The sequence below is a fragment of the Gopherus flavomarginatus genome, chromosome 11 (genome assembly GCF_025201925.1).
Source record: "Gopherus flavomarginatus isolate rGopFla2 chromosome 11, rGopFla2.mat.asm, whole genome shotgun sequence".
NCBI classification, from domain to species: Eukaryota; Metazoa; Chordata; order Testudines; family Testudinidae; genus Gopherus; species Gopherus flavomarginatus.
The window spans coordinates 48,270,196-48,295,373 of NC_066627.1; the positions used below are offsets into that span (position 1 = coordinate 48,270,196).

General features: G+C 52.5%; 2 protein-coding genes across 2 annotated transcripts in view; one reads left to right on the forward strand and one right to left on the reverse strand.

Moving 5' to 3' along the window:
• The window catches only part of RGS19 (regulator of G protein signaling 19), a 30,772-nt gene extending 28,630 nt beyond the window's left edge, over positions 1–2,142 (forward strand). The window contains exon 8 of the mRNA XM_050918744.1: positions 1,872–2,142. Coding sequence (XP_050774701.1) covers positions 1,872–2,060 — 189 coding nt within the window. The 3' untranslated portion in view covers positions 2,061–2,142. The remainder of the gene's footprint in view (positions 1–1,871) is intronic.
• Positions 2,143–16,092: 13,950 nt separating this feature from the next.
• Positions 16,093–25,178, reverse strand: part of TCEA2 (transcription elongation factor A2) — a 32,478-nt gene continuing 23,392 nt past the window's right edge. Inside the window, exons 9-10 of the mRNA XM_050918742.1 lie at positions 17,374–17,445; positions 16,093–16,406 (exon numbers count right to left, since the gene is read on the reverse strand). Coding sequence (XP_050774699.1) covers positions 16,398–16,406; positions 17,374–17,445 — 81 coding nt within the window. The 3' untranslated portion in view covers positions 16,093–16,397. The remainder of the gene's footprint in view (positions 16,407–17,373; positions 17,446–25,178) is intronic.

Sequence of the window (25,178 nt, forward strand, 5' to 3'; positions counted from 1 at the left end):
TACCCATGCCAACTGCAAGAGTCTAATTCGTTAAGGGAAGCTATTATCAGCAGGGGAGAAAAACTTTTGAAGTGATAATCAGGATGACCCATTTCGGACAGTTGACTCGAAGGTGTGAGGATACTTTAACATGAGAAATAGATTCAATTAGTGTAATGACCGAGCCATTCCCAGTCTCTGTTCAAACCTAAGTTAATGGTATCTAGTTTGTATATTAATTCAAGTTCAGCAGCTTCTCCTTGGAGTCTGTTTTTGAAGCTTTTCTGTTTTAAATCAGTTATCAGTATATCTCCTCACTCGTTTAGGGTAAAACTATCATGTAGCATAGTTCCTCTGCCTTCCCCCACCCGCCCTTAGTCCCACGCGCAGTTGGCGATCATGCTGTTATCACTGGTTGGCGATCATGCTGTTATCACTAGGACCGGGTCCCATGGCAAGTCCACACCTTGTGCCTCTGGCCACTAGACACCTCCTACCTCTAAAACACTCCCTGCTGGAGCTGGGCTTGGCCCAGATCATCGTCTTCACTCTTCAGCCCTCCCCGTGTTTGCTCTTGGTGTTGGTTTTTAAAGGTCAGGGCACATGAGACACTTGTCACTCAAAACCCTGCAGCCATCTCATGCGCATAGCGGGTACCGCGGAACGGAGGTGTAACTTGGGTCTGACTTGGGGTACTCAGATACTGGGGCCGTTGCCCACTAAAGCAGAAGCCATGTATCTAGGGGGCATGTGGAACTTGCCCAGAGACAATACTGAATACAGCGCGGCTGTGTCAGGCGTTACCTTGTGACCTTCTTGAGGTGGAGAGAAACGTGCCCAGTGGATGGTTGGGAGATGGGGTGCATTACTGGCTTAAACCTCAAGAGGGCACCAGGAAGCCACAAAAGCCGCCTACTCCCCTCAGGAGTTGCAGGAGGGATGTGAGGGCGGCTGGAGGGTTTGGTGGCATCTCTGCTCTGCTTCCCCTCCAGCTGGTTTTGCAGAGGCCTGTGGGCCCCTTGGATCAGCACACAGCTGCTCCCAGAGCCCCACGCGACAGCACAGAGCCACAGGGGCAGGAATCCACCTGTTACCGGCCCAGTTGTGCTCACTGCCCACATCGGGTGCTAGTCGCTTGCGGTCCATCTACACTGCATTTCAGAGTCCCCAGCTGGCCTGGGCCAGCTGACTCTGGCTGAAGGGCTTGAAGCCACTAACTCTGCCGGCCAAGGGGAAGGCCCCACCCTTGGGGAGAGCAGGGCTTTTCCCAGCACGCTCTCCCAGCAGGCAGAGTAGCCAGGCCTGGCGAATGCAGCCACGGGCCCAGTTCTTTCCTGCTCCCCTTGCCCCATCCTCTTGGCCACCCCTTCTGCACTTCATCCGCCCGACTCTGTGATCACAGATTTGGGCTGAGGCCGAAGGGTCGGATCCAGTTCAGCCCTGACCTCAGCAGGGGCCGATCCCGTCAACGGGGCGATCCCAGGGCTCGAGTCTGCCCATCAGCTAGCCAGCCACTGAGCGTGCTGCTGCGCATCTTACCCTCCTCTTCGGCCAGCACAGCCTTGTCCCCGGAGCCCAGGAAAGCCGTGGCCTGGGTGCAGCCCAGGATGAGGCCCCATTGGCTCCAGTAGTGCAGCCCATGGCCTCATCTGAGGAAAGCACCTTCTCCTTTTCAGCCAAGGCTGGCCTGGGTGGTCTGGAGGGCCGAGGGAAAGGGGGCTGTTCTGAAAATCGCACGGCTTCATGTGCCCTTTGCAAGCCTGGGCCTGCAGGGTTCAAGGGAGTCTGGCAGAAGGGGGGAGTAAGGCTGGCTTTGCTGCTCTGGGTGCAGGGTCCCAGCCCTGCCCCACCCCTCCCCTAACGGCCTTGTCTCCTCCCCTCCTCCTCCTCAGGTGAGCCTGGATTCCCGGGTGCGCGAAGTCATCAACAAGAAGATGCAGGAGCCCTCGACGCACACCTTTGACGACGCGCAGCTACAGATCTACACCCTCATGCACAGAGACTCCTATCCCCGCTTCCTGAACTCTGCCATATACAAAGCGCTGCTGCAGAGCGTCTCGCGGTCGTCCTCGGAGTCCTAAGCACCTGCCACCCTCGTCCCGTGGCAACGCCACAAACAGTTCTTTTTGTACACCAGGATCCCCGAGCTCTGGCTCTGTCTGGGGCAGGCGGGGAGGCCTCTGGGACAAGGGGACCGGAGTTCCCGCTCCCCTCCCATGCCCCCGTCACCATCCACCTCCACTTTTTAGCTTTAGCAATGAACATCAGCCAGGTTCCCCGGCCACTGGAAAACACTGTCACCCCTCAACCCCGCACCACATCCCCCCTGCTGCTCCCCCACCGCCACCGGTGCCACCTGTGGGCGCTGCTGAATCGGACCGGACTGGCACTGCCGTTCGATTGTCAAACTCAGGCCTCACTCTTACTACTGAATTCCTGTCAGGAGCAGGCGGGGGGAGTGGGGGATTGTTGTGGGGAAGGGGAGCCCCAAGTGGCTGGACTCTGCTCCCCTTCCCCTTTTGAAGAGGTCACTTTATCCCCTCCCTGCCGCGCCCGGGGTCACGGCCAGGTCCTGTCTCCGTCTTTTTGACATTTTTATTTTAAATGCTTTTTGTTGGCTTGAAGTGGGGGATGGATTTCACAAAGCTTGCGTGTTTGTATAAACATGGCCACGGGTCAGGTTTACATTGCTCTGTTAAATGGCCCGAGGGTTCGACCTGTGACAGGGGCCAGGCCCAGTGCCCTGCCCTCTGTTTACAGCCATTCAATATTAGCACCTGAATCAGCCTGCAGGAACCAGAGCTGGCAACCTCCTTTCCCTGAGCTGGGCAGGGAACTGTGAGGATTGAGCTGTAAGGTCCTGAGAGGCAGCAGGAGCTCTGCGCCCATCCCCGTCTCCCTCGCCCCGTCCTCCCCCCTGACCTACTAGTTTTTATGACTTGTTCCTGGGGCTACCTCCAGGCCCTTAGAGCAGAGCAGGCCACCTGGCCTGCCAAGCTGCCTCCTGGGGTCGCCATCCAACACAGTGGTTCCCTACCAGTGGGGGTGACTGGTTTGCAGCCCCTGATGGAAACCAGTGCTTGCCTGCCCTCAGAGCAGCTTGGGAGCCTGGGGAAACAGCCCGGAGGAATGTCGGCTCAGTCTTTGCAGAACAAAATCTCCAAAGTTTGAAGTTTTCCGGGAATTTTAAAAGGTTGAATTTTTGTTCCCATTCACAACAAACTTTTTAAAAAAATTTGTATTTTCCCAGGGCATGGGAATTCCAGGGGCCGAGCGGCTCTATTGGGGATACAGAAAATGACGTGGGAAAGCCCCATCCCTTTTCCTCTAATCCCCTGGGGGCCTGGGCGCAAGCTGCAGGAGGAGAATGGTGCACTGCGGAGGGAGAGGTGGGGAAAAGCAATGGTGAAAGTAAGCCGGTGCAGCGTACTGGCAAGAGCCAGGCTCGGAGCTCCTGCTGCTGCGGGGAACCCCGCCCCCTTAAAGCACCGCCCAAGCCCTGCTGCTGGAGCCCCGGGGTAGAAGGGGCAGGGCTCTGTCAGCAGTTTAAAGGGTCCAGAGCTCCACTGCGGTAGCAGCAGCCAGAGCCCCGGGCCCTTTAAATCACCCCGGGCCCAGCCACCTGTGCAGCTAGTAGCTCGGGGGGTGATTTAAAGGCCCCGCCTCTTCTGGTTGAGGCCACGCCCCACTCAGGACTCTGGCGTACCAGTAAGTCCTTTAAGTGACCTTCACCTCTGGGGAAAAGGACATGAGAAATGGACAGGAGGGAGCTGAGATGTCCTAGCCCCCAAGAAGCCAGCACGGCCTAATGGAACTAGATTCAACTAGCTTCTCCTTTGGGCTTGGATCTCTTCTCCCTCCCTTCTTCCCCCATCCTGGCTCTGTGTAGCCCCTCTGCTTCCTGGCTCACAGAGCCTGAGGCAGGCCGGGGGAAGGAGAAGAGAAATGCAGCAGTGTGTAGACGTGAGATGCATCGGTGGCTCCATCTGCTCCCTAGGGACACTGGACAAGCCAGGTCTGGGGCACATGCCCTGACCTTGCCAGCAGAGGCTGTGGCTGTTTGTGTCCCTGTGCCCAAAAGAGCCCGTCTGGGGGCGGCTGAGGGAGAGCAGCAGCAGAGGGCAGAAGGGGTGTTGGGCAGCTGCCAGTCCGGCTCATGCATAGGGACTCCCTTTGGGAGGCCGAGCCTAGGGCCACGCAGACAGCTCAGCCATCGGTGTTGCACGCCAGCCTGTTGTGTCCTCCATACGCTCCTTCAAGGCTGGCCCTAGAGTTCCAGGCTGTCTCCAGGGCACACGGTCCTGTGCTCGGGCAACAAGGATGAACAAGAGGTAAACAGGAGGGAAAGAGACCACTGTGCCTTGGAGACCCAGCCTGAAACAGCTTGGGTGCCATCTCAGCTCTGACCCCATAGCGTGATCATGGAAGACATCATGTGGGGGGGAGGGAGTCAGGCTGCCGCCCCCTGTTCCAGCATCACCCCAGCCCTCTACTGGTCAGGGCCAGATATTTCCAAGGGCAAAAAGCAGGAGAGTCTTTTTATACAACGTAAAGGAGCAGCCAGTAGGGCAAACGCAGATCATGCCCCGCAACAGCTGCCTGCTCCTAAGGGACTCTGTGCCAACTTCCATTCCGTGCTCTAGGTGCCCTCGTCTCTGATGCACCCATCCCCCTGACCCAGGGGCCCTTCGCTGCTGGCCTCACGTGGTTGGTTTCTCATGAAACTTGATTTATTTCAGTGCTCATGAAAGCACTGGCTGGGGTCGATGCTTAGTGAGACTGTCCCAGTGTGCGTATCCTCCAGGTCACTTTGCCAGTGCATCAGCCGCCGTGTGGGGCCTTTCTCTTGGGAACCACTGCAAGCATGCACGGTGAGCTGTGAGGCAGCCAAGTCCCCGAAGGATGAGGCTGCATCTTGTCACTGCTGTTTGGCCCCTGATCCAGATTCAAACTGAGATCTGAGGCCTACCAACCTGCTGCATTTGCCACTCACTTAGGGAAGGGGTTAGTCTGCAGTTCCACCTGCGCCGGCTCAGGGGGAGATATTTCTCTACCTGCCTTGCGCAGTTCCTGGGCTTTGAGCAGAGCCAGTTGCAAAGAGTGAGAGGTGGGGTCTAGTGGGTATGGTAGCCAGACAACCCCACCGTATCCACTCCACTCTGTTTACCAGGGCCACTTCCAAACCAATGGCAATTCCTGGGGCTGCACCTTACTGCCTCTGAACGTGCTCTTGCAGCTATGCCAGGAGCCTGGCTACTTGATCCATGCTGCAAATCACAGGTCGCTGCAGTGAAATCCAATCCCTGCCCTGGGGAATCACGGCTCTGGAGAAAACATCAGACAGAACAAACAAACCGATCCACCTGTTTGACTGCTCCCCTCCACCTCCCCATGGATTAATTTGAAAGGAAACTTGCAGGCATCCCTTAGGAAAAGATACTCCAGTGCAATGGCCTCATGCACACCATGCCTGGGCCTGGGCACATTAGCGTATCTTTGTAAATAAAGGGATTTCCTTCCGGAGAGGAATGGTTCAGTGTTGCGTGTATGACAGCGATCTTTGTACAGGGGGCGGTTTGCTTGGGATGGGAAATGTCTTTGGTGGAGAGTATGTCTGTATATTTTTGTAACGCATGAGGAATGGTTTATTGAGCAGCCAGCTGTGGCTCCCATATTTAGAATAGTGTGCCAATAGCCTTTGCCCTCGGTATGAAATGAACCAGACACCACATCACAGCCAGCTGTGCAGAACACAAACACACACACACACACACCCCTGGCTTTTGTATCTTCAGATCATTTGGAAACTCTGTGTCCCAGCGTAAAGGATGCTGATCAGTCTTGACTGTCTGTATGTTTGACCAAAAACAGTCCACAGTTTTAATATTTATCCCCCCACCCCACCCCGCAAAAAAGAAAGAAAAAATTTAGGAACGTTGGTCCTTTTTATTGAAGATATTTTTTAAACAAACAAATCCTCTGCTTGTATTTTTTTGTTTCCTTGCAGGTGGTTGCAGTTGTGTGGAAAATCATGTTTCAATAGATCAAAATATGGTTGTATTTGCCAAATGGGAAATTCAATCCTCTGTCTGCCTCTGCCTCTGCCCCCTCCCAAAAGGTGAGAGAAACTAGAGAGCACTCATTTATTAAGGCATGGGCCTATCATCTTAATTAGCTGGTTGCTAACTAAGAAGGCTCAGGCACCTGTGTTCACTGCCTCCTGGCAATGGATTGATTGTATCTTCTTTGGAAGGAGCAACACGTTGAGTGAGAACCTGTAATGACAGGGTCAAATCCAGTTGTCCCAGCCTAGCTTAGCTGGGTAGACTGCAGGATTGGCCCAGTGAAAAAAAGTTCCCGGGAGGTAACTTGTGCCATCAGAAGTGTACAAGCACCCCTGGCTGACTCCAGCATGAGTTGCCTGGGTACCTGCAGGTGGTATGTTGCATGTGTCAATCAATACACATCTGATGTTCCACCTTCAGGTGAGGGGGTTGGTTTTGAAAGGTGTTTGTGTGCACCAGACCTTCACATGTGCACATTTGCATTGCTTAACTCACACCCAGGCACGTGGATGTGGCAGTGGGGGAGTTGTGTGTGCAAACCCCAGCCTGCACACACGCACAGGTGGGTTAGGAGTGCACAGGCCAGGCCAATTAAAATTGCACCTCTCACAATCTGGCCCAGGATTTCTGTGCCTTCCTCTTCATTTGATCAAAGTGAGTGAGTGAAGAACTGGTTGCTGGTTACTCAGCTGATGAAGGTGCCTGGTCACAATAGTACATGGGGCCAGCTTGTGCTCCCAGTTCTCACACTCCTCGTCCCACTGAAGTCAAGGGTCAGATCCTGCCACAGCAACGCAGCTGGAAAGCTAATGCTCTGCTGGATTGGAGAGGATGGTTTCTCCATCTATCCAGCCTGGTTTTTGATGTTGGATTTAGGAACAGGCTACTTCTGGCCCAAATCCTGCAGGCCTGACTCTGGCAACACTAGAGTGATTGGGAGTTTTACCCAATTAAGGAGGGCAGCAGTGAGTAGCCAGGGTAATTTTCCCCCCTCGCTTTGCCAGACAATGCGGAGATATGCTGGGAAAGGATGCTGGTACCATTTTTATAGTAGGGGTGCTGAGAGCCATTGAATCAAACTGTAAACCCTGCATATGATGGAAACCACTTCAAGCCAGGTCCGGCACCTATGGATGCAGGGAAAGGGGGAGCAGGAGGGAGCAATAAAGGGCGATCGTTCGTGATTTGAGGTGCTGATACAGGAGGTGGAATCGCTGCTCTGACATTCCGCTTCCAGCATGGGGCAGGCAAAAGCCATCGGCCTGGCTCTGCGAGAATGTAGATGGGAAGGAGAATGTGACCAATAGGGAGGGAGGGAAGATCCCACCTCTCTCCCCCAGCACAAAAATCTTCCTCAGAAGAAGTTGGGAACAGACGTCCATGCTTGGAAGCAAGCCAGGAAGATGGGCCTGCCAGCAGCTGCTGAAATAGTCAGAAGGTTGGTGGGTCGCTGTTGCCTAAAGCTCTGGCTTTGCAATGGGCTGGAGGGGAGAGGCGGGGGCTCTGCTCGAGGGGACAAGTGAGCTGCCCCAGGAATTGCTGAGTATGAGAGAAGCCTGTCACCTGGAGCCCATGGCGTGAGGGGGGTTGCGAATAGGCTGCCAGCGTCAGCAAACTGCATGGTTCCGCTGGCCAAAAGACGTGTGGTGGAGGCATGCCGGAGCTGTGGTGGTCGTTTCCTGCCACCCCCAGGTTGGAGGAAGGCGACCTCGGAATTTCTGGGCAGAAAATTCAAAACTGGCTCAATGTCAGAGAAAAAGATGGCACCTTTTTAACCGTTACCAGCAAGGAAAACCGCCCTCTTTTTCTCAGCCTCAGAATCAGGCCTATTCCTCAAGGGCAGGAGCAATTTTGGGTCAAAAGAGCTCGTAAACGTTGATTTCTAGGGTGCAGCTGGCAGCCATCTTGCAGGCAAGTGCCTTAATGGGTGACACTGGCCAGTGAAAGAGCCTAACCCCAGTCTCCTATGGCAGTATAGAGATCCTGTGTCTGATCGCCCCCATGTAAGTGCTTAACAGGAGTGTCCACCAGCATCTGGGCCTGGTCTGTTGCTTTTAGCCTGATCTAGGCTAAGCAGATGGCTTTGCACTGTAGACACCTAAAGGGTGAGTGCTGCTGTTGGTTACATGTGTGCAGGTCCATTGGCTTCAATAAGCTTTGTGTATGTGTGTGAGGAATGGAAGAACTTGGCGCTGACCATTCTGATTAAAAATTAAATCATAACTTTCCTCATTAAACCAATATCAAAGCAACAAAGAAACTGGTTTCGGGGAGGATTCCATAGTGTGGATATAAATAACAATGCTCGTTTTTTAAGGCCAGGACAGTCACCCACAGGTGTCTCCAAAGATAACGGCAATGATTGTGAAATAAAATTCAGTGCTTGTAGGGGTGCTTGGTTCTCACTGTGAGCGCTCTGCCTGAGCAAAATGGAGGCAGCTTTCTTTTTAACTCAGGATGAGCTCAAGCTGCCAAATTCAGATCCCTCCCCTAAATTTAGGAGGTGTTTTCAGCACAGGGGTTTTGGTTTGGCCTGTTATGGCCCCAAATTTAGGGACGGTTTGCACAATCCCAAGCCAGCGCTTGGACTCTGAGCACCATCTAAGCTGCAGGATGGTGAGATGCAGTCTTGGTTGGGCCCCTCTCAAGTACCCATCTGTCTGACCTGTAGCAGGCGGTGTATGAAAGGGGTGTTCATGTGATTTGTGCAGGAATGAGGCGGTGCGCCTTGTAAGTGGAGTGTGCAATTGCTGCTAAAAAAATGACAACGGTTGATGACGATCCAGGAAGAGACTTTTATCACCAGGGACTCACCATAAAATAACAGTGGAATTAATAATGTCTTGACCCACCAACCAGTTCTGCACATGCTTCGCTCTAAATGTGCTATCATGGGGGCTACTTGTGAGCTTAAAGTCAAACATGTGCATAAGTGTGTGCAAGGCCAGAGCCTGTAGGACAGCAATGATATACACACTGCAAAAGCAGCATCTTCCCCCAGGCTGAATTCTGCCCTAAGAGAGGGAGCTGTTGGTAAACTGAGCCATGACTATCCTGGGCAGAGACTCCTGCTTTCACTCCTTCAAGGAGGTTCTGGGCCAAACCCATGCCCGCCAAGTCCCAGAAAGTCTAAAACAAAGCCCCCCCCCAGAGCTGCTGGAGAAAGCAAAGCTCTGCAGTGGTGGCATTTTGGGGCACAGCCGTGTAAGCCCCGTATGGGGTAGCATGACTGGAGGGGAGATGAGAACATATGCAGCTCCCCTGGGCCCCGCCTGTTGGGCAGGACTAGAGTGTGTCAGGATATTCTGTAACCAGGGGTGGCTTTCAAGTCTGAGTTCAGAGGCAGGAGCCTTAGATGGCAACTGGGCTGGCTGCCCTAATCCGCCAGTTTCTAGGTGTCTCCAAAAACACTTAGCGAATTGGGATTCTACTGTGCAGCGAAGATTGTGACTGTAGGGAGGCCCAAGCAGTCGCTCTCCGGGTTGTGCTCCGGACCGACTTGCTTACTGCAGCCATTTGTCACCCTCCCGTACAGCCCCCATTACAACCAGCTTATTTTCCTCTCATGCTCATGAATTTATTACCATGCATTCAAGCATCCCAAGAGTGACTCAGGCTCTTCCTGGCCACAGGGTGCTTAATTGATGGGTTTCCCCTCATGCAGACCTAAGGGTGGGTGCCAGATAAGCCAGAGGTTAAAGGAAAATGACAGTAAAATGCCAGGAGGCAGGTTTTTTCAGCATAAGGTTAAAAGACACATGGATGAGGTATGGGGGAGGGTGCTCATGCACTCAGCTCCGTGGATTTTCAACCTACTAAAGCCAACCCCCGTGGGGAGAAATGCCCATGGAGAAGCACCTTGTCAGCTCAAGTCACAAATCTTTATTGCATTCCTAGTGTGGCTGACCATGGAGCACAACTCCCTCCAAGCAGCACATCCCTGGAGAAGCGCCAGAGGAATAGCAACAGTGGCTGCTAATTGGCTAGCTTGCTATTTCTTCAGCACCTAGAATGCCCACATGCTGTGTTGTTGAAACACATGTGCCTTGTTTAAATGTTTACTGCCAGGAACCTTATTCCACCACCACTCTGCTTCGAGAGAATCTCTAGTCAGCAGCAAGTGGCATGGATTTAACAAGTTATCAGCCTCATAGGATGTGCTCGTTCTCTGTAAATCCAGCTGTGAAGCGAGAGCCCTGGGCGAACCAGCCTCACGGAGCCATTTCCTCCTGAGATGGGTGTTATTTAAAGAACCTGAAGCACATGTTGTGGAAAACCATTTGAGTCAGATCTTTAATGGGTCTCACAGGCATGACCCACTTTGGAGGGCTCCAAGGAGCATGGAATGTTTGACAGCCCAGAACATAAGAAAGGCCATACCAGGTCAGACCAAAGGTCCATCTAGCCCAGTATCTGTCTACCGACAGTGGCCAATGCCAGGTGCCCCAGAGTGAGTGAACCTAACAGGCAATGATCAAGTGATCTCTCTCCTGCCATCCATCTCTATGGACACCATGGAGACTAGGGACACCATTCCTTACCCATCCTGGCTAATAGCCATTTATTGACTTAGCCACCATGAATTTATCCAGTTCCCTTTTAAACATTGTTACAGTCCCAGCCTTCACAACCTCCTCAGGCAAGGAGTTCCACAAGTTGACTGTGCGCTATGTGAAGAACTTCCTTTTATTTGTTTTAAACCTGCTGCCTATTAATTTCATTTGGTGACCCCTAGTTCTTGTATTATGGGAATAAGTAAATAACTTTTCCTTATCCACTTTCTCCACATCACTCAGATTTTACATACCTCTATCATATCCCCCCTTAGTCTCCTCTTTTCCAAGCTGAAGAGGCCTAGCCTCTTTAATCTTTCCTTGTATGGGACCCTCTCCAAACCCCTAATCATTTTAGTTGCCCTTTTCTGAACCTTTTCTAGTGCTAGAATATCATTTTTGAGATAAGGAGACTACACCTGTACACAGTATTCGAGATGTGGGCATACCATGGATTTATATAAGGGCAATAATATATTCTCAGTCTTATTCTCTATCCCTTTTTTAATGATTCCTAACATCCTGTTTGCTTTTTTGACCGCCTCTGCGCACTGTGAGGACATCTTCAGAGAACTATCCACGATGACTCCAAGATTTTTGTCCTGACTCATTGTAGCTAAATTAGCCCCCATCATATTGTATGTATAGTTGGGATTATTTTTTCCAATGTGCATTATTTTACATTTATCCACATTAAATTTCATTTGCCATTTTGTTGCCCAATCACTTAGTTTTGTGAGATCTTTTTGAAGTTCTTCACAATCTGCTTTGGTCTTAACTATCTTGAGTAGTTTAGTATCATCTGCAAACTTTGCCACCTCACTGTTTACCCCTTTCTCCAGATTATTTATGAATAAATTGGATAGGATTGGTCCCAGGACTGATCCTTGGGGAACACCACTAGTTACCCCTCTCCATTCTGAGAATTTACCATTAATTCCTACCCTTTGTTCCTTGTCTTTTAACCAGTTCTCAATCCATGAAAGGACCTTCCCTTTTATCCCATGACAACTTAATTTACGTAAGAGCCTTTGGTTAGGGACCTTGTCAAAGGTTTTCTGGAAATCTAAGTACACTATGTCCACTGGATCCCCCTTGTCCACGTTTGTTGACCCCTTCAAAGAACTCTAATAGATTAGTAAGACACGATTTCCCTTCACAGAAACCATGTTGACTATTGCTCAACAGTTTATGTTTTCCTATGTGTCTTACAATTTTATTCTTAACTATTGTTTCGACTAATTTGCCCGGTACCGACGTTATACTTACCGGTCTGTAACTGCCAGGATCACCTCTAGAGCCCTTTTTAAATATTGGCATTACATTAGCTAACTTCCAGTCATTGGGTACCGAAGCCGATTTAAAGGACAGATTAAACCTTAGTTAATAGTTCCGCAACTTCACATTTGAGTTCTTTCAGAACTCTTGGGTGAATGCCATCTGATCCCGGTGACTTGTTAATGTTGAGTTTATCAATTCCAAAACCTCCTCTAGTGACACTTCAATCTGTGACAGTTCCTCAGATTTGTCACCTACAAAAGCCAGCTCAGGTTTGGGAATCTCCCTAACATCCTCAGCCGTGAAAACTGAAGCAAATAATCCATTTAGTTTCTCTGACTTTATCGTCTTTAAGCGCTCCTTTTGTATTTTGATGGTCAAGGGGCCCCACTGGTTGTTTAGCAGGCTTCCTGCTTCTGATGTTCTTAAAAAACATTTTATTACCACCTTTGGAGTTTTTGGCTAGCCGTTCTTCAAACTCCTCTTTGGCTTTTCTTATTACACTCTTGCACTTAAGTTGGCAGTGTTTGTGCTCCTTTCTATTTGCCTCACTAGGATTTGACTTCCACTTTTTAAAGGAAGTCTTTTTATCTCTGCTTCTTTTACATGGTTGTTAAGCCACAGTGGCTCTTTTTCAGTTCTTTTACTGTGTTTCTTAATTTGGGGTATACATTGAAGTTGGGCCTCTATTATGGTGTCTTTAAAAAGGGCCCATGCAACTTGCAGGGATTTCACTTTAGTCATTGTACCTTTTAACTTTTGTTTAACTAACCCCCTCATTTTTGTATAGTTCCCCCTTTTGAAATTAAATGCCACAGTGTTGGGCTGTTGAGGTGTTCTTCCCCCCACAGGGATGTTGAATGCTATTGTATTATGGTCACTATTTCCAAGCAGTCCTGCTATAGTTACCTCTTGGACCAGCTCCTGCGCTCCACTCAGGATTAAATCTAGAGTTGCCTCTCCCCTTGTGGGTTCCCGTACCAGCTGCTCCATGAAGCAGTCATTTAAAGTATCAAGAAATTTTCTCTCTGCATTTTGTCCTGAAGTGAAATGTTCCCAGTCAATATGGGGATAATTGAAATCCCCCACTACTTCTGGGTTCTTAATGTTGATAGTCTAATTTCCCTTAGCATTTCATCATCACTATCACTCTCCTGGTCAGGTGGTCGAAAACAGATCCCTAATGTTATATTTTTATTAGAGCATGACATTTCTATCCATAGAGAGTCTATGGAACATGTGGATTCGCTTAAGATTTTTACTTCATTTGAAGTAAAAATGAAGTAAAGTAAAAATTTACTTCAAATGAAGTAAAAATGAAGCCCAAGCGCTGCTCAGCCTGCTGAAGGGAGAACAACGCAGCAGCTCACTTTTCGTGCAGAGGTGTCGCTCCTGGAGCGGACGGGCAATGTAATAGAAAGGGTGATTGCAAGCACCTTTGTAAACACTGTGAGCCAAATCTGGAATAACTCCCTGGAATGCACTGGAGTCGCTCCAGATCACCCTGGACTCGCAGCAAAATGCAGCCCCCTTTCAATGCTGATTTATGTTCTTACCATCCTTCCTTTACTTTCCTGCCTCCCTGGTGTAAGAGTCCTGCAAGAGAAGCAGGCTGAGATCTGTATGGGTCTCACAGTCTGGCTTCTCCTCTGTTCTGCTGAAGGAAAACAATGGTCCATCGGGTTCTAATTATCTTGCTGACTAACTCCCTGACTAATCACTCATGCTGCCACAGGGAGCTCGATCCATCATCAGTTCATTGCTTCTGAATGCTGGTTTCCCAGGTTTAATGAAAGGAGCTGACAAATGAGTTACAGTTTACAAGGACTTTGCAGAAGGTAAGAGCTAAGGGTTATTAGTTACCCTAGCAACCCATGTTCCTCCCAGGCTAGGAGCTCCCCAAACTTTTCCAATACTTGGAGTACTTGCCTCACACCTGTTTCCACTGAATTTCTCCAGCAGGAGCTATTAAGTGCAAACTGCTTCAGCTGCGAGGCTGTTTATTTGATGGAGTGGCAAGAGGTCACCCAGTCCTGTTGAGAACATTCTGCCTGATGACCCAGGGCTCAGAGCTTTGCTAGAAACATACTGTCAAAACGACTGACCTGACCCAAAGGGTCTATTCTGTGGCTGGGAAAGGGGAGCAAGAAACAATGAAAAAAAGTGGCCAGGTAACCAAAGGGCATCGGCCCCCAGCAGCTGCCCCTGCTCTCACGTGGGCTAAGAGTAGAAGTTCTCATTGTTCTCAACAGGAGCTGTTAGGTGCTGAGCTCTTTTGAAAATCTGGCCCTCTGTGTGGGGCCATATTCTGCCCCACACCTGCAGTGAAATCAAGGGGAGCTGCATACATATACTGTAGGGCAAAATAACGAGAGGCCAGAAGATACCTATGGAAATCTCAGTGAATGGAGATGAAGTTAATTTATATATGGAGATATACCTATTTCATAGAGCTGGAAGGGAGTCTGAAAGGTCACTGAGTCCAGCCCCCTGCCTTCATTAGCAGGACCAAGTACTGATTTTGCCCCAGATCCCCTGGGCAGCCCCCTCAAGGACTGACCTCACAATCCCTGCGTTTAGCAGGCCAGTGCTCAAACCACTGAGCTATCCCTCCCCCAATTACAGACTCAGTCACAAATGAATTCCTTTCACCAGTTATTAGCACTGGCCTCCCCGTTACATCAAGGCTGCCCAGGCCTGCTCTAACTACGGCCAGCTGGGGGCTCCCAGCCAGTTGAGTGGCATGTAGTGGCAAGAGCCAGCTGAATCAGTACGAACAGATACAACCCCTTGGTTTTTCATACTGTTCTGAACCCGCTAACGCAGTGCTGAAATTCCGGGCCTGTAACATGGGGCCTGGTGTTGGGGGAACCTTTGCCAGCTGCCAGGTTTTCTGTATCGTATTACTGTTGCAAGGAATCTGTCTCTACGATATGGATTCAATCTGGGGACTGCCGGCCCCTCTGGCAGAGGGTATTCCTGTGGGTTCCCCGCACTCTTCTTCCCACCCTCCATCAGGAATTAAACATCTGTATTCAGAGCTGCTGTGTTATTTTATGATCAGTGACTTTACAGACAATCTGTCCTTGATTTGTCTTTACAAAACCCTCCTTCACATCAGCCCTCCCCAGCTGCTGTTAAAAGGTACATGACAAGAGCAAGCTGTGGATAGGGCTTCTGATTTTAGCTTTTAGAACATCCCCGCTACAAAAAAAAAAGGAAATTGGTGTTTACCCAATAATGCTTGTATCTAAGGGCTAGTCTACACTAAGCCATAATGTGGATTATGGGGGTGTGATTTCTAACACGTACTAATGTGTTGCACATTACTTGGTCCAGACACCTAAAGGTGGTGCACTGCACATTCCCTAGTGTGCGTTAATGCAATGCTGTTTGAACAGCACGACATCAAAGTGCATTAGGGAACATTAGGGTTACAGTATATACGCCTGTAATGAACAATGTACATTAAAAATATACACTGCAAAGATAATATACATTATTCATTAGAGTATGCAAAGAGAGAGCCCCCCAAACCCCAATTTTGGACATCTCCATAAAATTAAAAAATGGCTACAAATACCCTCCCCAATGAAATTAACAACCCCCTCAAAAACAGAAGCCCTAGATCTGTACTAACACAAGCACTGTTCTCAATTATGCTGCTGTAAATTCAGAGTAACTCTACTGACTTCCAGCAGTACCTGAGATCAGAATCGAGGCCTTGCACTGCCGCACCACTACATACAGTCAATGAGCCATGTCCTGCACTTGATATCTGAGCAAAGCTCCCACTAACTCAGCTGGAATGTGGCCTATGTCATGGGTGCAAGATTTGGCTCAGGGTTTTTTGTTCATGAGCTGATTAAAAACAAAATGTCGTATGTTTAGGACTAGGAAGCATCCCAAGGAAAACTGCAGTGTCAGTAAAACTGCCAGGGCATTTTTCACAGCCAGGATTCGGACAGCTGAGGTTTGAAGGCCGACCCCTTTTCTGATGGCACAGTGAGCTAACACACAACCTTACTGCCCAACAGAGAAGGAAGACCAAATTTCAGGGTATCTAACTAGATCTATGGTAAGCGGTGTGGCTTCTGGCTGGATGGTATCTCAGGCAGTGCTCATCCACCGGGTCCACATGACATTTGGGCAGGAAATGCAAAGTCCTGCAAGCAGCAAGTTGAAATAAAAGTCAGAAACTGGCAACAAAACAAAACAAAACAAAACAAAAGAAGTTTAATACTGTTATGAAAAAATGACAATACTTATCTGGATGAGAAAATACAGCCAAAATGCATGGAGTGAACTCTCCCACCAGTCCGCCTGCCCCCTGGATTCCAGTCACAGCTGCTCCCTCTCCACAGGTGCACAATCTGAGAGCCAGGCCTCCCCCCAAGATGATGCACTTAGTGTGTGACAAAGGAAACTCACTTGGGATACAGTACACAATGGCTGGAGAAGTCAGAGAATATAGGTTATGGTCCGTCCAGGTTCGGCTGCCGCCGCCGGGCTCACAGACGTCTCAACAGAACTGCAAGAGATTGAGGTTTAAACCCGGATTAGAAAACCCCGCTGCAAAAGAGGGCCGCGGGCAGCACTCGGGGCCACGAAGGAGCCATGGATCTGGTTGATAGTGTCCCTCCTCATGGGGCTGGGGAATCTTGCACAAGCAGTACATGCTGCTCATGGAGTAAGGGGAACCTTCTCGTCTAAAGACTGGTTATCTCGCTAACTTCCAGCGCCACCATTCGGCTCCCATGGCAGGAGAAGTTACAAGAGCCACCCTGTGTGAAGGAGGGTGACTAATATAAAGGAGCGGTAGAGAACTGGCCATAAGAAGGTGCCACTCTCATCAAGGGGCAGGCGCCAGTGCTGTTGCTGGTCACCATTCACTCTATAACTAAGGTTTCTGCTCCGATCCAAGTCTGGGCACAGCGTGAGGGGGCAAAAATGAGAGAGCTTGAAAAGCGTGAATAATTGTCACTCTTGCCTCCTTTCTGTTGGGTGTGTGGCAGGAGGGGAGCTCCAGAGAAGTATTGTGTGTCCGGCGAGGGCATGGAAAGCAGTGCTGGTTCCTGGGGCTATGGCGGGTGAATGGAGCCATGGAGGCTAAATTTGTTCTAAGAATTCCTGCACCACTGACCTTCCAGCAGTGCCAGCATGTACGTCTGGCCAGGCCTGCAAAGTGACTGGCTGCAAAGCATCCCGCTGTGTCCCAGAAGGAGATCTGTGCTCTATACAGCCAGCAGCCAAGTCCACCCTAACAGTGACCAGAGCAGAAGTCCTGAGTGCTGGTCCCATCCCGACAGACTCGCTGGACATGTTACATTCTGTCTCTCCCTCTCCCTCTAGCTTAGGTGTGACAGCAGTTGCTAGAGTCAGCTGGGGCTTGGAAGGGGCTAAGGATTTATTCCTAAAATGACAATCTACAGCTGTCAACACCATCTATCTTCATAAATTTCATACCCTCATTCAAACAAGTGTCATTCACGCTCTACCTTCCAGCGGTTCCCACACTCGTTACACACGACGAAGGTGGTCATGGGCTCATCGGAGCTGCGGGTCTGCACCTGTGGGAAGGACACAAGAAGGGATGGGAAGGAAGAGCCCCCACTTGGACCTTCCAAAGAGATTCACAACGGGCTTTCCTTGGTAGTTCTCAAATAGCCTCTGGGTTCAACAGTCAGAACCCAACCTGTGAGCCGGGGCAGCATGCATGGTCTGAGCAGGGCAAAAGAGCCTCACACGCCTATAAGTCTCTGATTAGTCACTGCCCTCCTCTCCCTGGGCTCCCATTCCATCACCACTGCCAAGTCTGGGCTGCAGAGCCTACTGAAAATGCTTTGTTCTTCTTCGAGTGATTGCTCACATCCATTCCAGTTAGGTGTGCGCGCCGTGCGTGCACGTTCGTCGGAAACTTTTTACCCTAGCAACTCCAGTGGGCCGGCAGGTCGCCCCCTAGAGTGGCGCCGCCATGGCACCCGATATATACCCCTGCCGGCCCACCCGCTCCTCAGTTCCTTCTTACCGCCGTGTCGGTCGTTGGAACTGTGGAGCGCGGCATTGCTGTCCTCCACGTCCCTAGCTCTCCTTGTTACTACCGTTATTACTACAGTTGTTAGTTAGTCGTTAAGTATAGTTAGTTAATTAGTTGTAATGTAAATAGTATTTGTATATAGTTGTTCGCCGGTCTGGGCTGTAGCCCTTCCCGGCACCCGGCACCGGGCTCATGCCTGGTTCGCCGGGCTTTAAGCAGTGTGCGGCCTGTAAAAAGCCTATGCCAACCAGCGACCCTCACGACGCGTGTCTAAAGTGCCTGGGGGAATCGCACAGGTCGGACAAGTGCCGCATTTGCAAGGCTTTTAAGCCCAGAACAAAGAAGGAGAGAGACCAGAGACTCAGGACTCTCCTAATGGAAGCGGCACTTGACCCAGCAGCTTCGCAGGCCGTGATCTCGACGCCGGCACCGGATCGCACCGGCACCGGAAAGACTCCCCAGCACCGACCTTCCCCGGCACCGGGTGCAGAAGCGAGACCATCAACGTCTGCTACTCCAGCCAGGCAGACTCGAATGGAGCGCCCGGCATCGACATCTGCCGCGGCGCTACCGGCACCATCGACTCCGGGCCCGGTGGGTCCGTCGAGTCCGGTACCGCCGAGCTCCCCCATAAGATCTGGGGTTGAGCTATTGGTCCCATCCACTCCAGAGACCTTCGCCTCGGCATGGGACCTCATTGCCCTGACTGAGTCAACTCAGCCGCCACCCCCGGTACCTCCGGTGCGGGTAGCATCTAGGGGCAAGCCCATGATGACGGCACCGTCTCGGGACTCGCGATCGAGGTCCCGACGCCACGGTCGCTCGAGATCCCGCCGCCGCTCGCAGTCCCGGCACCGCTCCCCTCGGCGGTACCGGTCGTACTCGCAGCACCGATCGACCTCCAGACGGTCACGGTCTGGCTCCAGCCGCCGATACCGGCACCATGACTCTAGGAGCCAGTCTCGCCGTCATTCACCGCGCCGGTCGACCTCCCGGCACCGAGCTGATGGCAGGTCCCGGTCCCGGTCGACCTCCCGGCACCACGTCGGTGGCAGGTCCCGGTCCCGATCCCGGCACCGAAGCAGCGGCCGGTACCAGTCCAGATCCCGGCACCGAGACAGAACCCGGTCCCGATCCTGGCGCCGCTATGACTCCCGGTACCGATCCCCGGCACCGAGAACATCTTCGGTGCCGAACCACGCAGACTCTTATCAGCCGCGGTCGGCCCCGCCATGGCCTTCTAGACAGCCGTTGGTGTCATCTCAAGCGGACAGCGTGTATGCGCTGGGCACCGACAGACAGGCGGCATTATTCCAGGACCCTCCGCAACAGGACCAGGGTCCGCAGCAGTGGGGGTTTTGGACACCCTGGGCGTACCATCAAGCCCAGGGCCCCCAACAGCTTCCTGCTAGGCCTGCAACGGCGGAGCACAGGGTACCAGAGGCTTCGTTGTCTCGCCCCCCTCCCTCCCCTGATGCAGAGGAAGGATCGAAGCAGCAAGACCCTGGTCTTGCTCCTGAGACAGAGGCGAGGGCTGAGGGGGACCCCCCACTGGACACTTTCTTGCCAGGGGTCTCCTCATCCTCCTCCCCTGATGAAGCGGTGGCTGGCACTTCCTCCACTAGCCCTCCTCCGCTAGATCTCAGGGCACACCAAGACCTCCTTAGGCGAGTAGCACAGAATCTGAGCTTGCAAGCCGAGGAGGTCTCTGAGATCGAGGACCCCATCGTCACCATCCTCTCATCCGATGCTCCCACCAGGGTCGCCCTACCCTTCATTAGGACGATCCAGGCCAACGCCAATACAACCTGGCAGTCACCGGCCTCCATCCCCCCTACGGCAAGGGGCGTCAAGAGGAAGTACATGGCCCCCTCCAAGGGCTACGAGTACCTCCACATTCACCTGACACCGTGTTCCCTGGTGGTGCAGTCGGTGAACGAGAGGGAGCGCCACGGACAGGAAGCCCCAGCCCCCAAATCCAAGGAGGCCAGGCGTATGGACCTCCTCAGCCGCAAGGTCTATTCGGCTGGGGCCCTTCAGCTCAGGGTTTCAAATCAGCAAGCCCTTCTTAGCAGATATGCTTTTAACTCATGGGTGGCAGCGGACAAATTCAAAGAGCTGCTGCCACAGGAGGCCCGTCAAGAATTTGCGGCCATTCTGGACGAGGGCAAGAAGGTTGCACGAACCTCGTTGCAGGCCTCTTTGGACGCTGCAGACTCGGCTGCCCGCACCCTCGCCTCGGGGGTAACGATGCGCCGCATCTCCTGGCTTCAGGTCTCTGGCCTTCCACCGGAGCTCCAATACACCATCCAGGACCTCCCGTTCGAAGGCCAGGGCCTGTTTTCAGAAAAGACAGACCCCAGACTCAAAAGTCTTAAAGACAATCGGGTCATTATGCGCTCCCTCGGGATGCACACGCCAGGAACGCAGCGCAGACCCTTCCGGCCACAGCAGCAACAGCAGCGTAGGCCATACCCCCAGTTCCGCCAACGGCAGGACCTTAATAGGCGCCGCAGCAGGAATGGAAGGCGTAGACATTCGGGGAACCAAGGGGGGCAGAATCAAAGCTCCTCTAAGCCCCCGCCTGGGCCCAAGCCTTCGTTTTGAAGGTGCGCCCGAGGGCGCAGTAACAGTTTTCCCCACGGATCCTTCCCCCCCGTTTTCCAACCGCCTTTCGTTTTTCCTCCAGGCGTGGACCCAAATAACATCGGACCGCTGGGTCTTACGCACGGTGCAGACGGGATACTGCCTGCAGTTTATATCATTTCCTCCTTCCCGCCCCCCTTCCTCGTCCCTCTTCAGGGACCCCTCTCACGAGCAATTCCTTCGGCAGGAGGTACAGACGCTCCTCAACAAAGGAGCTATAGAGGCGGTTCCGGAAAACGAGAAAGGCAAGGGGTTTTATTCCCGCTACTTTCTGATCCCCAAGGCCAAGGGAGGCCTCAGGCCTATCCTCGACCTGCGAGAGCTCAACAAGTACCTAGTGAAGTTGAAGTTCCGCATGGTATCCCTGGGGACCATTATCCCATCCCTGGATCCGGGAGACTGGTACGCCGCCCTCGACATGCAGGACGCTTATTTTCACATTGCCATTTGGCCACACCACAGACGTTTCCTTCGATTCGTGGTGGGCCGCCTTCACTACCAATTTGCAGTCCTCCCATTTGGCCTTTCTACGGCTCCGAGGGTATTCACAAAATGCATGGCCGTCGTTGTGGCACATCTTCGGCGCAGTCGTATCCACGTGTTCCCTTACCTAGACGATTGGTTAATTCGGGGCACGTCGGAGCTACAGGTTTGCAGCCACGTCCGCAGGATCACCGGCCTGTTTGCTACTTTGGGCCTCATGATCAACGTGGACAAGTCCACCCTGCTCCCCGCGCAGAGGGTGGAGTTCATTGGGGCCGTCCTGGACTCCACCGTGGCCAGGGCCCTTCTGCCGTTGCCAAGGTTCCAGGCGTTGTCGGTGATCGTTCAGCGATTGCGGGCAGCCCCCTTAACATCAATACGGACATGTCTAACCCTGTTAGGCCACATGGCAGCATGCACATTTGTGACCGGTTACGCTCGGCTCCACATGAGGCCCCTCCAGTTGTGGCTCATCGCACATTACCGGCCAGCAAGGCAACCACTAGACATGCTGATCACAATCCCCCAGGGGGTGTTGGATTCTCTCAGCTGGTGGCTAGACCAGTCCGTAGTGTGTGCGGGGCTCCCATTCCACCCACCCCAGCCCTCGGTGTCCCTAACGACGGATGCCTCAGATCTCGGCTGGGGGGCCCACCTGGGATCCCTGAGAACACAGGGCCTGTGGTCCCCGCAGGAGGTGAAGCTGCACATCAACATGCGGGAGTTGAGAGCGGTCCGCCTTGCTTGTCAAACGTTCTGTCACCAGCTTCGGGGTCGTTGTGTCGCGGTGTTTACCGACAACACGACAACTATGTACTATATCAACAAGCAAGGCGGCACCAGATCCTCTCCCCATGTCACGAGGCGATGCTACTCTGGGACTTTTGTGTAGCCCACTCCATTCACCTCACGGCTTCCTTCCTCCCCAGAGTACGGAACACGCTGGCGGACCGCCTGAGCAGATCCTTCCTCTCACACGAGTGGTCCCTTCGCCCGGACGTCGCCCTCTCGATCTTCCAGAGGTGGGGTTGTCCCCGTGTGGACCTCTTCGCGTCCGGGGGGAACAGGAAATGCCAGGCGTTCTGCTCTTTTCAGGGCAGGGAACCCGGGTCTATAGCGGATGCCTTCCTTATTCCGTGGACGACCCACTTGTACTACGCGTTTCCCCCGTTCCCGCTGGTCCACAGGGTCCTTCTGAAGGTGCGCAGGGACAGGGCTCGCGTGATCATGGTAGCCCCGGCGTGGCCCAGGCAACATTGGTACCCCATGTTGCTGGACCTGGCCATAGCCAACCCAGTTCCCCTGCCCCTTCACCCGGACCTGATCACCCAGGAACACGGGACTCTCTGTCACCGGACCTGCAGTCGCTGCACCTAGCGGCGTGGTTCCTGCGTGGCTGACCAGTTCTGAACTGTGCTGCTCCACCCCGGTACGGGAGGTACTCTTGGGCAGCAGGAAGCCTTCCACTAGAGCGACATACTCGGCCAAGTGGAAGCGTTTCTCCTGTTTGTGCGTGGAGAAAGGTCTCCGCCCTATGGAAGTTTCGGTGGCCAATATTTTAGACTATATTTGGTCCCTCAAACAACAGGGCCTGGCGATATCGTCCTTGCGGGTCCACCTGGCAGCTATCTCCACCTTTCACCCGGGTGGGGATGGCCGCGCCGTTTTTTCTCACCCGACGGTGACTAGATTCCTGAAGGGGCTGGAACGTTTGTACCCTAACGTCCGACTCCCTGCTCCAACCTGGGATCTTAACCTGGTGTTGTCTCGGCTCATGGGGCCCCCCTTCGAGCCGTTAGCTACTTGCTCCCTACTCTATCTCTCTTGGAAGACTGTCTTTCTAGTAGCTATCACCTCAGCTAGACGGGTGTCGGAACTCCGGGCTCTCATGGTAGACCCCCCGTATACAGTCTTCCATAAAGATAAGGTGCAGCTGAGGCCACACCCTGCCTTTCTCCCCAAGGTGGTCTCAGCCTTCCACATCAACCAAGAGATATTCCTCCCGGTTTTTTTCCCGAAACCTCACTCTTCAGGCAGGGAGCAACAGCTCCACTCGCTTGATGTCCGTAGGGCTCTCGCGTTCTATGTGGAGAGGACCAGACCGTTCCGCAAATCCCCCCAGCTTTTCGTGGCAGTAGCGGACCGCATGAAGGGGCTTCCCATTTCTTCGCAGAGGTTATCCTCGTGGGTAACGTCCTGTATCAGGACCTGCTATGACTTGGCCCACGTCCCTACGGGCCGTGTGACTGCGCATTCTACCAGGGCGCAGGCGTCGTCGCTGGCTTTCCTCGCCCGTGTGCCCATCCAGGAAATCTGTCAGGCAGCGACCTGGTCATCGGTCCACACCTTTGCTTCCCACTACGCCCTGGTCCAGCAGTCAAGAGAGGACGCGGCCTTCGGATCTGCAGTGCTCCATGCCGCTACTTCTCACTCCGACCCCACCGCCTAGGTATGGCTTGGGATTCACCTAACTGGAATGGATGTGAGCAATCACTCGAAGAAGAAAAGACAGTTACTCACCTTTGTAACTGTTGTTCTTCGAGATGTGTTGCTCACATCCATTCCACACCCGCCCTCCTTCCCCACTGTCGGAGTAGCCGGCAAGAAGGAACTGAGGAGCGGGTGGGCCGGCAGGGGTATATATCGAGCGCCATGGCGGCGCCACTCCAGGGGGCGACCTGCCGGCCCACTGGAGTTGCTAGGGTAAAAAGTTTCCGACGAACGTGCATGCGCGGCGCGCACACCTAACTGGAATGGATGTGAGCAACACATCTCGAAGAACAACAGTTACAAAGGTGAGTAACCGTCTTTTCTTTAAGCAGTGAGTGCGATGAAGCAGGATGGCCTTACGTCCCCTCAACACCTGCCTCCATCCTCAGGGCTCACACAGCACACCCATACTGTGGGCACAGAGCAGGAGAGCCCAACTCTGACAGCACTGAAAACACAGTGCTAGGAGCCTGAGGGTCTTCCCTAAATGCACATGGAAATGGTGCTACCACGGTTACCCTGCCAAAAGCCCTGATACCTACCAGAGGCACAGAAATGGCTTCTCAGCTGAGTTTGGCAGCAATGTGGGCAGGCCATTGAATCGGCGTGAGGCTGCAGCCGACAGCGGAAGGGAGCCCATTGGCTGCCTTCCAAGAGTATGCAGATCCCTGAGAGACACTACACTGCTGACATGTACAAGGAACACTGTGGCTGTGTCTCTACCCCAGATGATTTTCAGCCACGTCCTCCCATGGCACTAGTCCCAGCTGACAGCGGGGACAGTGGAAGCTGTCATGGAGGTAGGGCACTGGGATTGTCACCAGTGTGTTAGATGACTGCCAATAGCAGGCATAGACAGGATGGTTGTGAAAATGCCATTTTGCACTACAGTAGTGTGCCCACCATTGCTCTAGACTGGCACTAGGCTGGCTCGGGCACACTTGAGCCTGGGCTAGTCCAAGGAGGGCATTTTTTCTTCTGTTCATCACCATGGCAGCACTCTGCAGATGGGTTCCCAATGGTCTTTATGTGGCTGATACCTCCTGCCATGAGGGATGGTCCATCTATCTGCAGCCATCTGGCATGACACCCGCTGAAACTGATTAGTGTTGAAGGAGCAGGGCCTCGAAGCAGCATAGTGGCGAAAACACCAGCCTAATTCAGTCTGTTCCGAAAGCCAGTGGCGCTGTGTGTGCTCGAGCTAGGGTGACCAGACAGCAAGTGTGAAGAATCGGGGGGGAGGGGTAATAGGGACAAAACCCCAAATATTGGGACATCTGGTCACCCTAGCTCAAGCTCACAGCTGCTCCATTCCCATTCTAAAATCTGGAGAGAATCCATGATATTCATGCTTTCAGTGCAGCCAAGTGCCTAAGGAAATTGCCTCTGCATCTCCCAACCCTCCAGCCACAGGTTTCAGAGGAAAACATAAAAAAGCACTCAAACCATTCTCTTTTACAGGCTAGTCCTAACTCCAGCTTTACAGTCTGCCAGGGCCATATTCTGTCACTGCTGCCTGCAAACTACCAGTCTGGTTTGCATTTAAACCTATAGGGAATCCTGGTATTTAACCCTGTGACCGCTGCCTCTGAACAGGCTTGTCAGACCCAGAAACTTTACTAAACTCCAGAAACCAGATTTTCAAAG